General features: G+C 40.3%; 1 protein-coding gene across 1 annotated transcript in view; it reads right to left on the bottom strand.

The window, feature by feature from the left end:
• The window catches only part of LOC110485206, a 41,231-nt gene extending 32,663 nt beyond the window's left edge, over positions 1 to 8,568 (bottom strand). Inside the window, exons 1-7 of the mRNA XM_036939762.1 lie at positions 8,546 to 8,568; positions 8,230 to 8,281; positions 2,443 to 2,508; positions 2,302 to 2,340; positions 1,621 to 1,689; positions 374 to 460; positions 245 to 277 (exon numbers count right to left, since the gene is read on the bottom strand). Of these exons, the coding sequence (XP_036795657.1) occupies positions 245 to 277; positions 374 to 460; positions 1,621 to 1,689; positions 2,302 to 2,340; positions 2,443 to 2,508; positions 8,230 to 8,281; positions 8,546 to 8,568 (369 nt within the window). The remainder of the gene's footprint in view (positions 1 to 244; positions 278 to 373; positions 461 to 1,620; positions 1,690 to 2,301; positions 2,341 to 2,442; positions 2,509 to 8,229; positions 8,282 to 8,545) is intronic.
• Positions 8,569 to 15,299: the final 6,731 nt, after the last annotated feature.

Genomic DNA, 15,299 nt, shown 5'->3' on the forward strand with positions numbered 1-15,299 from the left:
ATCATGTCATTTAACCACATAACCACAAACAGAAAGCTTAAATCTCCACCCCTGGAGTTATTATTATTTTATTCCAAGATCACATTCTGGTTTATTAGATGAGAACCAATCTGCACTCACAGACAATGGCCCAAATTCAACTTAACTATGATCCAACAGACAGAGACAGAGGAGACGGTCTTGAGGATCTTAAATATGATGTGTTCTATACAAACAAATACCAGGTAACAGAACAAACACGTACCTGGCTGTGTGCCATAGCCATTACCACCGTATCCTGACAAACACAGACAAACAGACAGATGATGTTTACTCTGCATTGTTAGTACAAACTTTGGAATAAAACATCTCTTGTCCTGAATGTCACACTCACCTCCACCTCCACGTGGTTTCCCACCCTGTGAGCCCAGTCCGGCTCCCATCCCCATTCCTTGGCCATTTCCTGCTCCCAGACCAGCACCTACAATCAGACAAATGGGAAGAAGTCATATAATGTAGACATTTATTAAAATAAATGAATGAATATTTAAATCAACAATGAAAACTGCTGCAAGAGTTAGACATTTTTAGCATATACAGTGGGGCAAAAAAGTATTTAGTCAGCCACCAATTGTGCAAGTTCTCTCACTTAAAAAGATGAGAGAGGCCTGTAATTTTCATCATAGGTACACTTAAAATATGATAGACAAAATGAGAAAATAAATCCAGAAAATCACATTGTAGGATTTTTAATGAATTTATTTGCAAATTATGGTGGAAAATAAGTATTTGGTCACCTACAAACAAGTAAGATTTCTGGCTCTCACAGACCTGTAACTTCTTCTTTAAGAGGCTCCTCTGTCCTCCACTCGTTACCTGTATTAATGGCACCTGTTTGAACTTGTTATCAGTATAAAAGACACCTGTCCACAACTTCAAACAGTCACACTCCAAACTCCACTATGGCCAAGACCAAAGAGCTGTCAAAGGACACCAGAAACAAAATTGTAGACCTGCACCAGGCTGGGAAGACTGCATGACAATGATCCCAAACACACCACCCGAGCAACGAAGGAGTAGCTTTGTAAGAAGCATTTCAAGGTCCTGGAGTGGCCTAGCCAGTCTCCAGATCTCAACCCCATAGAAAATCTTTGGAGGGAGTTGAAAGTCCGTGTTGCCCAGCAACAGCCCCAAAACATCACTGCTCTAGAGGAGATCTGCATGGAGGAATGGGCCAAAATACCAGCAACAGTGTGTGAAAACCTTGTGAAGACTTACAGAAAACGTTTGACCTCTGTCATTGCCAACAAAGGGTATATAACAAAGTATTGAGATAAACTTTTGTTATTGACCAAATACTTATTTTCCACCATAATGCCAATAAATTCATTAAAAATCCTACAATGTGATTTTCTGGATTTTTTTTCTCATTTTGTCTGTCATAGTTGAAGTGTACCTATGATGAAAATTACAGGCCTCTCTCATCTTTTTAAGTGGGAGAACTTGCACAATTGGTGGCTGACTAAATACTTTTTTGCCCCACTGTAACCTTTGTGGATTTCATGTAAACCTAAGTTACTAAGACATTTCATCTTAACAAGCCTTGTTCAGAGACTGTTTGAGTTAAGTAGTAGACATTACCATAGCCTCCCTGGCCTCCGTTACCATATCCTCCCCTACCCCCGGCCCCTCCTGGGCCTCTGTATCCCCCTTTGGGAAAGACAGTGGAGACATGTCACATATTGATACACACAAATAACACATTGAACAAGAGTATATAAACACAAGCTGAATCAAACAGAGAATACTTACAGTGAGAATACAAAACATTAAGAACACCTGACACAGCCTTTACTTGGATTCACCTGGTCAGTTTATGTGATGTCACTTGTTAAAGTGACTTCAATCAGTGTAGATGAAGGGGCCTCAGGTTAAATAATGATTTTTAAGCCTTGAGACATGGATTGTGTATGCATGCCTTTCAGAGGGTGAATGGGCAAGACAAAAGATTGAAGTGCCTTTGAACATTTGAACAGGCACACCGATTTGTGTCAAGAACTGCAACGCTGCTGGGTTTTTCACGCTCAACAGTTTCCATTGTGTATCAGGAATGGTCCACCACCCAAAGGACATCCAGCCAACTTGACAAAACTGTGGGAAACATTGGAGTCAACATGAGCCAGCATCCCTGTGGAACACTTTGACAACCTTGTAGAGTCCATGTCCGTGGGAATTGAGGCTGTTCTTAGGGAGGGGGGGTTCCTAATGTTTGGTACAGTAGACTCAGTGTACGTGGTTTAGCTCTATCTTTGAGAAACTCACCTCCTCCAAGCTGCTGAGCCCCCCCTGGATAACGACCACCTGTGATTCATTAGAAAGACAGGTCATGATGGTACATAAATTCAATTATGAATGATGATTGGTAGCACTAAAAATATAAACATGGCAATCAATCAATATTACCCCCAGCTCCTCCGGTTTTGGCGGGCTTGGCTCCGTAGCCTCCCTGTATCCCAAGAGCACCAGCCCCTGGAAGACCACAAGACACCACAGGGAGATGTGAGACGTCAGTGATCAGTGATGCACCATAGTGGAGCATGTTTCTCTATGGTGGGAAAAAAATCTAAACGTTGTATCATATGAGTCTATATTAAATCATTAATAAGGAGGATGAGCATTGCAAGACAGAATCTAAGTCCGATTTCTCATTGACGATTGCACCACTTTCCGTTTTTAATTCTAAATGCCAGACAACTTAATCTGAAGCTATATTTAGTTGAGCAAATTAGTTTAGACCATGCTCAAGACGGGTCAATTGAGTGCAGTCCTGAGATAAGACAGAATCTGTGAGGGGCTGATTGTTGGTGGAAGTTCCACTGACCTCCAGCTTTTACACCTCTCATCCCTGCACCCAGAGAGAGAGAGAGAAAGAGGAGAGAGGAGAGAGAGAGAGAGAGAGAGAGAGAGAGAGAGAGAGGGAGAGAAAGAGGAGAGAGAGAGAGGAGAGAGAGAGACAGAGAGAGAGAGAAGAGAGAGAGAGAGAGAGAGAGAGAGAGAGAGAGAGAGGAGAGAGAGAGAGAGAGAGAGAGGAGAGAGATGTGGGGGTAGGGGAGACAGACAGACATACAGAGACTAATAATTGCACTTACCCCTGGGTAACATTTTTCCCATACCGCCACTTTGAGGTTTCACTCCTAATAGAGATGAAAAACAGAATTGCAAATCACTCTATGAAGTATGCTATGAAGTATGCTATGCTGCTATGCTGTGGTTTGGAGAGAGATGATGCCTTCATCGTTTCCTGTTGGCCAGTGCCAGTGTTACACCATCCATAACGTAAGCATTTGAAACACTACAGCTGATTAAATATTAAATGATGTCATCGGATGATGAGTAGTGAACATCTCACTCCCATCCCATGCAAACTCAGCTCCAACTGGGCAGCTTGAGGGAAGAGAAACAGACATTCCCATTGATGGAGTGGAGAGACAGACAAAAAGGAGGGACTGTGTGCAGGTTGTAAAGGCTTCTTTCACAACAGGTTGTCAAATTTGGACCGCTGCTGCCACCTCACCTTCCCATGCTTTGATTCAAAGCAATCAGACGAGATGAAACTACAGAGGCTTAGCGGGGTCACCAGACTTGGAGCAGGTCTGTTTCACTGAGATCCAGGCAGCAAGGACCACGTAGGCCCATTTTTTCCCCTGATCTGACACGGACATTGGAAATTTGACACATAAATGTCAGTTGGGCGGTTTTGCAGAGATATCTCAGCATGATACCCAAGTTGATTCCTGATAGTTTAACAACATGTCTACAGCTATCTGTCACTCAGCTGTACAGGTGTAGGATCTTAATTGGATCCCCATGTTGCAGGAGAAATGTCCTGCAATGCATGAAATGTGAAACTTGTAGTGTATTTGAGGTTTGTAATTTTCACTTTGAAATTTCAGACTTGATTTTCCCAGGAAAATATCAATTAATTATAATCCACATAATAATTCACATTTCCTGTTGTTGCAGGATTATTTTCCTGCTGTAGCAAACTGACTCAAATAAAGATCCTACATCTGTATGTTGACAGGCCTTCCAGACCTCTCAGATAAAGTCACCAGAAACATAAAATGCATGTTGTCAGGGTTTAAAACAAAGTAGTTACTCTGAATTGTTCAAATGTTCCATACAATTTTAAATTGTTTTCATTTTATTCTCAACTATTCAATTAAAGCAATTATGCTGGCAATTATTTACAGATTTTTTCTGTGAATTTTAGAGCTTCTTTTTTTAGAAGAGAATTTGACTACATGTGTCAAAGGAATTTCACAACTAGGGAATTAATGTTATATTAAACATATCGTATAATTCAAATGTTATTTCAATTTAATTGGGACAATACAAGTTGTGTGTAATAGGTAACTAAATGTGGACCACAATGCAACATCCAACAACAAAAATGTTGTTTTATATATGAATATAATATGAATATTATACATGCATAACCATTTAAGTAATCAAACTACAATTGTTAAATATTCTTATAGTTGAGAAACAAGTTGAGAAACAAGCAAATCCATAAATTACAGAACAATACAATATCTTCGGAAACTTCTATAAACTAATAAATAATTAACATTTAAACATTTAAGTCCAATTTACACTGCTGTGCACTAAGCAAGCACCCGTGAAGATTTAAGGTGGTAACAAGCAGTCCTGTGCTGACACCTACTGTACAGTGTTTCACAACACAACGTAACGTGTCTGAATGCTATTATAAAAGACAGTCGTGAAACTACTCCAACATTAATTAAAAATACAATTTCTGATGTGCCAACTCTACAATTTAAGAAATGATGGTGGCATGTCTTAATCTCTCTTTCTATCCTTCCCAATCCTTACTTCTTCTCTCTCTTCTCTCACCTGTGATCTACATCCTTTAGACAACGTTCTCACTTTCTCTCATATTCTGTCATATTCTCTCACATTCCTCTCATCACTCTTCCATCAGCTATTCTATCCTCCACACAGATAGTCTGGTTATGTCTCTTACCTCCTTGTAGTGTGTGCTGTGCCAGCCATAGGACCAGCGAGGTCTGAAGGAGCGCTTTTACCAGCATGGTGGAGGAGACCTGGTCCGGCAGAGAGAAAAACAGGCAGACAGACAGAAAGACAAGGAGAGAGAGAGAGAGAGAGAGAGAAACTGGCCGGCTGGACAGGGGCACAGCACAAGTAGACAGCTCCAGTGTTTGCCCACGCCTTAAATACAATTCTGGTTTTGATACCCTCCTCCTAACCAGCCCTGCCCTCTAGCCTGCAATTGGCCGTTGCTGCACCAAAGCACCTGCCCCATTTCCCCCTCTCCCTCTAGACAGGCAGTCAGGCCCACCTCTGCCCATCCAAAGACAGTCCACATCAGGTTGCTGATCAGCTGGATTGCTGCCAGCTAGTATATTAACATGGCAATGTGATTTGTGTGTGATGAGCGGGTTAAGACAATGCTTCAAAGAGGTGATAAGTGTGAGATCATTGTTTAGATCAGGGATCATCAACTAGATTCAGGGGGGGGGGGGCAAATAAAACCACCCGCGGGCTACATTTGTATTGTGGGCCTTCAGTTGAGGAAGCCTGGTTTAGATGGTAAGGAAGAAAAATGGACAGAAAAATGGTCTAATTCACAAACCTATCAAGAGAACATCCCTGGTCATCCCTACTGCCTCTGATCTGGCAGACTCACTAAACAGAGAACATCCCAGGTCATCCCTACTGCCTCTGATCTGGCAGACTCACTAAACAGAGAACATCCCTGGTCATCCCTACTGCCTCTGATCTGGCAGACTCACTAAACAGAGAACATCCCGGGTCATCCCTATTGACTCTGATCTGGCAGACTCACTAACCAGAGAACATCCCTGGTCATCCCTACTGCATCTGATCTGGAGGACTCACTAAACACATGCTTCATTTGAAAATGATGTCTGAGTGTTGGAGCGTGCCCCTGGCTATCCGTCAATGAAACAAATCTAAGAAAATGGTGCAGTCTGGTTTGTTTTACATAAGGAATTTTAAAAGATTTATACTTTTCCTTTTGATACTTAAATATATTTAGCAATTACATTTACTTTTGATACTTAAGTATATTTAAAACCAAACACTTTAAGACTTTTACTCAAGTAGTATTTTACTGGGGGACTCATTTTTACTTCAGTCATTTTCTATTAAATTATCTTTACTTTTACTCAAGTATGACAATTGGGTATTTCTTCCACCACTGCTGTGCCACACGGGAATACATATATATGTAGAAAACATACACTCGGGCAAACTAACACAAAACCTCTATAAACAACAGTCCAGTCCACTGACAGGTGTAATATAAATGGATAGGGCTGTTGCTCTGGGGAGAGAGATGATGATGATGAAGAGTGGTAGAGAGAGCTTTCACAGTCAGGTGTTCCAAACAAGACCCATTAGGTTAATTAATGACCGTCTTGTTTTTACTAAACAGGTGTGACTGTACGCCTCCTAAAAAATAAGGGAAAGGGAAAAGAATGAGAACACGCAAACAGAATGTCTGAAATGTACACAAACAGCCCAGAAAAAGGCCCAGTAAATTGCAGGATAAATATGACATCATTCTAGAGTAGTTTGTTTCTGCCAGGCACTGTAAGGCTCAGTGAAAAGCATGTTGGTATAAATGTTTCATGTGGAAACCTGTGCAACCAGGTTGAAATATACCTCAATGCCACCTCCTCTCTTAAAAGATGAAAAGGGATTTTTCCATAATTATTCTACAGTGAGACGTTGTAAAAATGTTCCTTCAAAATAACCTGTCTAAAACCTTTTATTACACTGTTTGTACTCTTAGTTTTCACCTCAGTTCGTAAACAAGAGGCATTGGTCCATACATGGGATTGTGGTCCCTCATTTACTCACACATGATCTACGGTCTTCTCCACTTCCTCTGTGCTGTGTGAGGGCTGCTACCACTAACACACACTGTCCACCTACACCTCCATGACTGCCAAATATATGAGGATATAAAACATTAAAATAGTCTATATGGCACAACGCTGATATCCAAAACCTTACACAATATACAATAATTTAATGAGTGGAATTCAAAGAACTCTGGTTATTTTCATGATTGTATAGAACTGAAAGCACACCTGCATATTGTTTCTCATAGTGGTGCTCTGAATAGAACCCCTAACTTCTTAGACATAAATGATTAAAATGACCCCCTTACCCACGTTTGACCTCTGCATATATATTTTCTGGTCATTTCAATCATGGGGATCTTTTTGAAGACATTGTCCAAACCCACAGCTTCTGTGTGGTCAGTGCACTGCACAATTAATGTCAACACAATACCTTGATGAGAGGATCCAAAGAACACTGGTTATTTTCAGAGAAAAAAAGAGGCAGAAAGAGGGAAGAAAGAGAGAAGAAAGAGAGGGAAGAAAGAGAGGCAGAATGAGGGAAGAAATAGGGAAGAGGGGGAATAAAGAGGGAAGAGAGGCAGAAAGAGGGAAGAGGGGGAAGAAAGAGGGAAGAGAGGCAGAAAGAGGGAAGATATTGGGAAGAGGGAAGAAATAGGGAAGAAATAGGAAAGAGGGGGAAGAAAGAGGGACAGGAGGCAGATAAATGGAAATATAGGCAGAAATAGGGAAGAAAGAGAGGAAGAAAGAGGGAAGAAAGGGAAGAAAGGGAGGCAGAAAGAGGGAAGAAAGAGGCAGAGAAGAGGAAAGAGACGCAGAAAGAGGGAAGAAAGAGGCAGAGAAGAAGAAAGAGAAGCAGAAAGAGGGAAGAAAGTGGGAAGAAAAATGGAAGAAAGAGAAGCAGAAAGAGGGAACAAAAAGGGAAGAAAGAGAAGCAGAAAAAGGGAAGAAAGAGAGGCAGAAAGAGGGAAGAAAGAGAGGCAGAAAGAGGGAAGAAAGGGAAGAAAGAGAGGCAGAAAGAGGGAAGAAAGGGAAGAAAGAGAGGCAGAAAGAGGGAAGAAAGGGAAGAAAGAGAGGCAGAAAGAGGGAAGAAAGAGAAGAAAGAGAGGCAGAAAGAGGGAAGAAAGAGAGGGAAGAGAGAGGGCAGAAAGTGGTGGTATAGACAGTGTTGGCTCTTTGAGGAAGTGAGAAGAACAGGGTATGCAATGTGTGGACAGACATCTGGACGGCTATTTATGTGTGGTCAGTCAAACTGAAAATACCGTGCCTCACTGAACACACAGACTGAAACAGAGACAGGAAAAACACACCATACCATAGAGACAACCTCATAGTTGGTAAGGAGGAGGGGGCTGAACAGGTAGTTCCTGCAAACACAACACACGATGAATGCATGCACCTACACTGATGCAAGCACACACACTGAGACGTCGCAAGACAGTGTGCCACCGCAGCACAGGCATACATACATAACAATCAGTCAATTCTTAGTTTCTGACAGGTTCTCACATGCCTGTGCGAAGGTGTGTGCATTCAAATGATTTGCAATCATGTTTTTCATCTCTTAGGATTGAGGTAAATGCAACTACTAGTGTGTGTGTGTCTGTCTGAGATAAACCTGTGCCCACTACATCTGTCCCAGGTCCTCATTCATCCTCTGAATGTCAACAACTATCTCTTCAGAAACATGTTTCAAACCCAGACAAATATGGTGCTGGACACATGACATTATTATTTGTCATGTATTTTTTTAATTGCTTACCGCAGTTTAGCCTTGAGGTTCCAGAGTGTTAGGCCTACGTGGTTTTATGCTCTTCGGGCATTATGCTGCTTCAGTCTCGTAAGTTGCTCTGGCCACAGCTGGGGGTTCTCAATATTAGTGTTCAACTCTGTGTAGCATATCAAAACTAAGTTAAGAGAACACAAAGAACCACAGAAAGGTCTGAAAAGCATGCTCACCTCCCTAGCTGTGCAGGTGCAACGGACATACCAGAGGATGTGGCTGAACCAACAGGTGGTGGTTGTGTCTGATGACAAATCTGTTTGCAATAAAATATCCCTCTGACAGACCACCGGCACCCTCTCACAGATGGACAACTCAAACAGTCAATATTTGCAGTCAAATTCAATCACTGCAGTAGTAATGGATATAAAAACCTTGACAACAGTAGCGGAACAGAGAGATGCAAGGGAAGCTTTTGAGTAGATACACGACTCAGGTTGGCCGAGCTGGATCCTCCAGGACACACAAATCAAAGACAAAAAGCTGACCAGCAGCAGGGGTATGGACAGGGGGAGTATGGAATCCAACATGAGCTGCGCTATTACCTATACTCTTAGAAAAAAAGGGTTCCAAAAGGGTTCTTCGGCTATCGCCATAGAAACCTTTTGGTTTCCAAGTAGAACCCTCTGTAAAAAAACGAACAATTATTTCAGTGTAAACTCAAACAACTGAAACCAAATATCAAATATGTAGAAAAAAATAATAGACCTATATAAGTTTTTATTATATAATCTTTGAGAACTAACAATCACCAATATAAAAGCGAAACATTCAGGGGAATAGAAAATTCCCCAAATAATGCATTTAACAGTATTGATGTTGTTAATAAATTTGAGCAAAAGAACCAGCCATGGCAAAATGCATAGAATTGCAGGAATTTATCTTTAAACTGCTAAATGTTCTCTCAGCTACATGGCAGAATATGTATAATCTAGTGGAGGCTGCTGAGGGGGGGACGGCACATAATGGTTGGAACGCAGCAAATGGAATGGCATCAAACACATGGAAACCATGTGTTTGATGTATTTGATACCATTCCACTCATTACGCTCCAGCCATTACCACGAGGTTGTCCTCCCCAATTAAGGTGCCACCAACCCCCTGTGGTAGAATTGCTTAAAAAACTGCATCTATATCTTTCAACTCCATGGCAAAATGTGTAGAAATGCAGGAAATGTACTTTGAAACTGCCAAAATGCATCTCGGCTCCATGGAGAAATTCTGAGAATTGCAGGAAATTAGCTTAAAGAAATGCAGGCCGGGGGCAGCAGGAGCAGGGGTGCCAGGAGGAGGAGGTGGTGAGTGGGGCTGTTTAAACAGTCCTATAGAATCCAGACTGATGAAACAGACAGGAGAGGGTCACATACAGACGGGCTGGCCTGTCAAAACATCATGACTCTGCCAAGCTCTCAGTGAGAGAGAATGGCCAAGAGTCTAGCTGCCGGCCCAGTTGGGTGATCTACAGTTTCCTGCCCCATAGGCCAGGCACGCAGTAATGGACAGCTCCATTAACACTGTAATAATTACTGCCTCTTATTCAGACTGAGATAACCCACTGGGCACACTACGTCATTTCAACATGGATAATTGGGTAATATTTGGTTGAGACATTGACCAATGAAGTTACAACCTACAGTGCCTTGCGAAAGTATTCGGCCCCCTTGAACTTTGCGACCTTTTGCCACATTTCAGGCTTCAAACATAAAGATATAAAACTGTATTTTTTTGTGAAGAATCAACAACAAGTGGGACACAATCATGAAGTGGAACGACATTTATTGGATATTTCAAACTTTTTTAACAAATCAAAAACTGAAAAATTGGGCGTGCAAAATTATTCAGCCCCTTTACTTTCAGTGCAGCAAACTCTCTCCAGAAGTTCAGTGAGGATCTCTGAATGATCCAATGTTGACCTAAATGACTAATGATGATAAATACAATCCACCTGTGTGTAATCAAGTCTCCGTATAAATGCACCTGCACTGTGATAGTCTCAGAGGTCCGTTAAAAGCGCAGAGAGCATCATGAAGAACAAGGAACACACCAAGCAGGTCCGAGATACTGTTGTGAAGAAGTTTAAAGCCGGATTTGGATACAAAAAGATTTCCCAAGCTTTAAACATCCCAAGGAGCACTGTGCAAGCGATAATATTGAAATGGAAGGAGTATCAGACCACTGCAAATCTACCAAGACCTGGCCGTCCCTCTAAACTTTCAGCTCATACAAGGAGAAGACTGATCAGAGATGCAGCCAAGAGGCCCATGATCACTCTGGATGAACTGCAGAGATCTACAGCTGAGGTGGGAGACTCTGTCCATAGGACAACAATCAGTCGTATATTGCACAAATCTGGCCTTTATGGAAGAGTGGCAAGAAGAAAGCCATTTCTTAAAGATATACATAAAAAGTGTCGTTTAAAGTTTGCCACAAGCCACCTGGGAGACACACCAAACATGTGGAAGAAGGTGCTCTGGTCAGATGAAACCAAAATTTAACTTTTTGGCAACAATGCAAAACGTTATGTTTGGCGTAAAAGCAACACAGCTGAACACACCATCCCCACTGTCAAACATGGTGGTGGCAGCATCATGGTTTGGGCCTGCTTTTCTTCAGCAGGGACAGGGAAGATGGTTAAAATTGATGGGAAGATGGATGGAGCCAAATACAGGACCATTCTGGAAGAATTCTGGAAGAACCTGATGGAGTCTGCAAAAGACCTGAGACTGGGACAGAGATTTGTCTTCCAACAAGACAATGATCCAAAACATAAAGCAAAATCTACAATGGAATGGTTCAAAAATAAACATATCCAGGTGTTAGAATGGCCAAGTCAAAGTCCAGACCTGAATCCAATCGAGAATCTGTGGAAAGAACTGAAAACTGCTGTTCACAAATGCTCTCCATCCAACCTCACTGAGCTCGAGCTGTTTTGCAAGGAGGAATGGGAAAAAATGTCAGTCTCTCGATGTGCAAAACTGATAGAGACATACCCCAAGCGACTTACAGCTGTAATCGCAGCAAAAGGTGGCGCTACAAAGTATTAACTTTAGGGGGCTGAATAATTTTGCACGCCCAATTTTTCAGTTTTTGATTTGTTAAAAAAGTTTGAAATATCCAATAAATGTCGTTCCACTTCATGATTGTGTGCCACTTGTTGTTGATTCTTCACAAAAAAATACAGTTTTATATCTTTATGTTTGAAGCCTGAAATGTGGCAAAAGGTCGCAAAGTTCAAGGGGGCCGAATACTTTCGCAAGGCACTGTATATTCACCCACTCAAAAAGACAGACAAAAGTTAGTTGGATTTGCATTGTGTTATTACTGCTTTCAAACGTCTAAAAGCACAACCAAATTCCCATGGAAAAACAATGTCTGAATTATGGTTTTATGAATTATGGTTCACCCAAATGTCTATCACTGCATTTTCAATCATTTAAAAGCATAGCAAAGTTCAAATGTCAGACATTTATTTATACAACAGATGAATGTGATATCACTGTGTTTCATCTAACAGCACAACCACATGACCTGGATTGCAGTTGAGATTACATTAAAATTACATGGTGCAAGTGATCAATGTCGTTCGAGATTATTACAGCAATTGTGAAGATCTCCACAGACCTGCGATGACCTATGCATGCTGTCTTGATCATGCACTCTTTATATGATTACATAAGAATAAATATATAGTTACAGTAACCTCAAACTGTGGCCATGGTTCTATTACTAATTTTAAGGTTGAATGTTACATTTGTTTGTAAAACAGCTTTAACTTTAGGCTATTTAAGAAATTACAAAAGTAAATTTGGTTGACAACACAATCAAATATCAACATTTAAAGGATACGTATGCACTGCTTGGGTAGTTCCACCTGAGCTACTGGCTTATCCCATTCTTTAACTTTTATTTTTGGTTGAGTTGAAGACATGAATCCAACATATCATTTGCTAACTTGGGCTTAGTTAATAGGCTATGTATTGTATTTCAAAAGTGATATTGAATTGTGTTTGGTTGTCAACACAAATAAAAATCTATATTGTAAGGAGATTTCTCTTCTGATTGGATAGTTCCATCTGTGCAACTGACTCAGTTTGTCTACAAATTAATAATTGATATGTTGGATTCATGTCTCCATCTCAACCAAAAATCAAGTTATAGAATAGGACAAAATCAAATCAAACTTCAAATGCACTTTAAATAAAGTTTGATATTCATTTAGTCCTATTCTTTAAATTTCATTTTTTGGATGAGCTGGAGACGTTTGGATCTCCTTCAAATGTTGATATTTGGTTGCGTTGACAACCAGACACAATTCAATATAACTAAATATCATTACATTTTAAATCAACCAGAGCTTGAAACCATAGGGCTATTTTATTTTTAAAATTGTAATTATGGGTTGAATTGAAAAAAATTCTGTTGATTACTTTGCAGGCCTAAATAGCATCATTAATGATTGATAAAGTATGGTCACATTTCATTTGCTCTGTTAAACCTACACTTTGGAATGACTTCCATAGTGACACAGAATATATTTTTGATTTTAAGTGGAGATCTCTTAACAATAATTCTCACGATAGCACATTGGTAACAGTTGGTGACACATTTCGTGGCTTAGTAGGGCTTACATAAAACCTTGTGATGGGAGACCAAAGGATAACTGTAAATGGATCAAATCTCCAGTAGGAGGTGCTGCTGAGCCTATTGTTTTGTTTTTCTGACAGTTCCTTCAGAAAGTATTCATACCCCTTGTCTTTTTCTACATTTTGTTGTGTTACCGCCTGAATTTAAAATGTATTATATTGAGATGTTTTGTCACTGGCCTACACATAATACCCCACAATGTCAAAGTGGAATTATGTTTTTCGAAATTGTACCAAATGTATTAAAAATGAACAGCTGAAAAGTATTGAGTCAATAGGTATTCAACACCTTTGTTATGGCAAGCCTAAATAAGTTCAGGAGTAAAAATCTGCTTAACAAGTCACATAATAAGTTGCATGGATTCACTCTGTGTGCAATAATAGTGTTTAACATGATTTTTTGAATGACTACCTCATCTCTGTACCCCACACAAACAATTATCAGTATGGTCCCTCAGTCGAGCAGTGAATTTCAAACAGATTCAATCACTAAGACGAGGGACGTTTCCCAATGCCTCACAAAGAAGGCACCTATTGGTAAAAAAGCAGACATTGAACATCCCTTTGTCACTAAAAAGATACAGGCATCCTTCTTAACTCAGTTTCAGGACAGGAAGGGAACTGCTCAGGAATTTCACTGTGAGATCAAAGGTGATTTTTTAAAAAACGTTAAAGGGATTAATGGCTGTAATAGGAGAAAATGGAGGATGGATCAACAACATTGTAGTTACTCCACAATACTATCCTAGAATACATAGTGAAAATAAGGAAACCTGTACAGAATACAAATATTCCAAAATCTGCATCCTGTTTGCAACAAGGCACTCAAGTAATACTTTTAAAAATGTGGCAAAGCCACATTAACTTTTTGTCCTGAATACAAATTGTTTGGTTTGAGGCTGTCACGATCGTCGTATTGAGTAGACCAAAGCGCAGCGTGGTGTGAATGCATGATTTTAATGAAAGACGGAAAAAAACACAAAGTATACTAACAAACAAACTAACAAGACGACCGTGACTGCTATCAAAACACTGTGCTAACATGCAACGTAACATAGACAATAACCCACAAACCACAATACAAAACAGGCTACCTAAATATGGTTCCCAATCAGAAACAACGACAAACACCTGCCACTGATTGAGAACCATATCAAGCCAAAACACATAGAAACAGACTAACTAGACATGCAACATAGAATGCCCACTCATATCACACCCTGACCAAACAAAACATAGAAACAAACAACGCAAATAATGGTCAGAGTGTGACAGAGGCAAATCCCACACAACACATCACTGAGTACCACTCTCCATATTTTCAAGCATAGTGGTAGCTGCATCATGTTATGGGTATGCTTGTAATCGATAAGGACTGGGGAGTTTTTTAGGATTAAAAAAATAAACAAAATGGTGCTAAGCACAGGCAAAATCCTACAGGAGAACCTGGTTCATGCTGCTTTCCACCAGACACTGGAAGATGAAATGCTCCTTTCAGCAGGACAATAACCTAACATACAAGGCCAAATTAACACTGGAGTTGCTTACCAAGAAGACAGTGAATGTTTCTGAGTGGCCGAGTTACAGTTCTGTCTGAAATCTATCTGAAAATCTATGGCAAGACCTGAAAATGGTTGTCTAGCAATGATTAACAAGCAATTTGACAAAGCTTAAATAATTTTGAAAAGAATAATGGGAAAATGTTGCACAATCCAGGTGTGGTACACTCTCAGAGACTGACCCAGAAAGACTCAAAGCTGTAATCGCTGCCAAAGTTACCCTACATAAACAGTTACGTAAATGTGATATTCCTGTATTTCATTTTTGAATATATTTTCAAAACTTCATCAAAGCATGTTTTCACTTTGTTATTATCGGGTAGTGTGTGCAGTAAAATACATTTAATCAATTTTGAATGAAGGCTGTAACACAACAAAATGTGGAATAAGTCAAGGGTTA

This window comes from Oncorhynchus mykiss, chromosome 13, assembly GCF_013265735.2.
Source record: "Oncorhynchus mykiss isolate Arlee chromosome 13, USDA_OmykA_1.1, whole genome shotgun sequence".
NCBI classification, from domain to species: domain Eukaryota; kingdom Metazoa; phylum Chordata; class Actinopteri; order Salmoniformes; family Salmonidae; genus Oncorhynchus; species Oncorhynchus mykiss.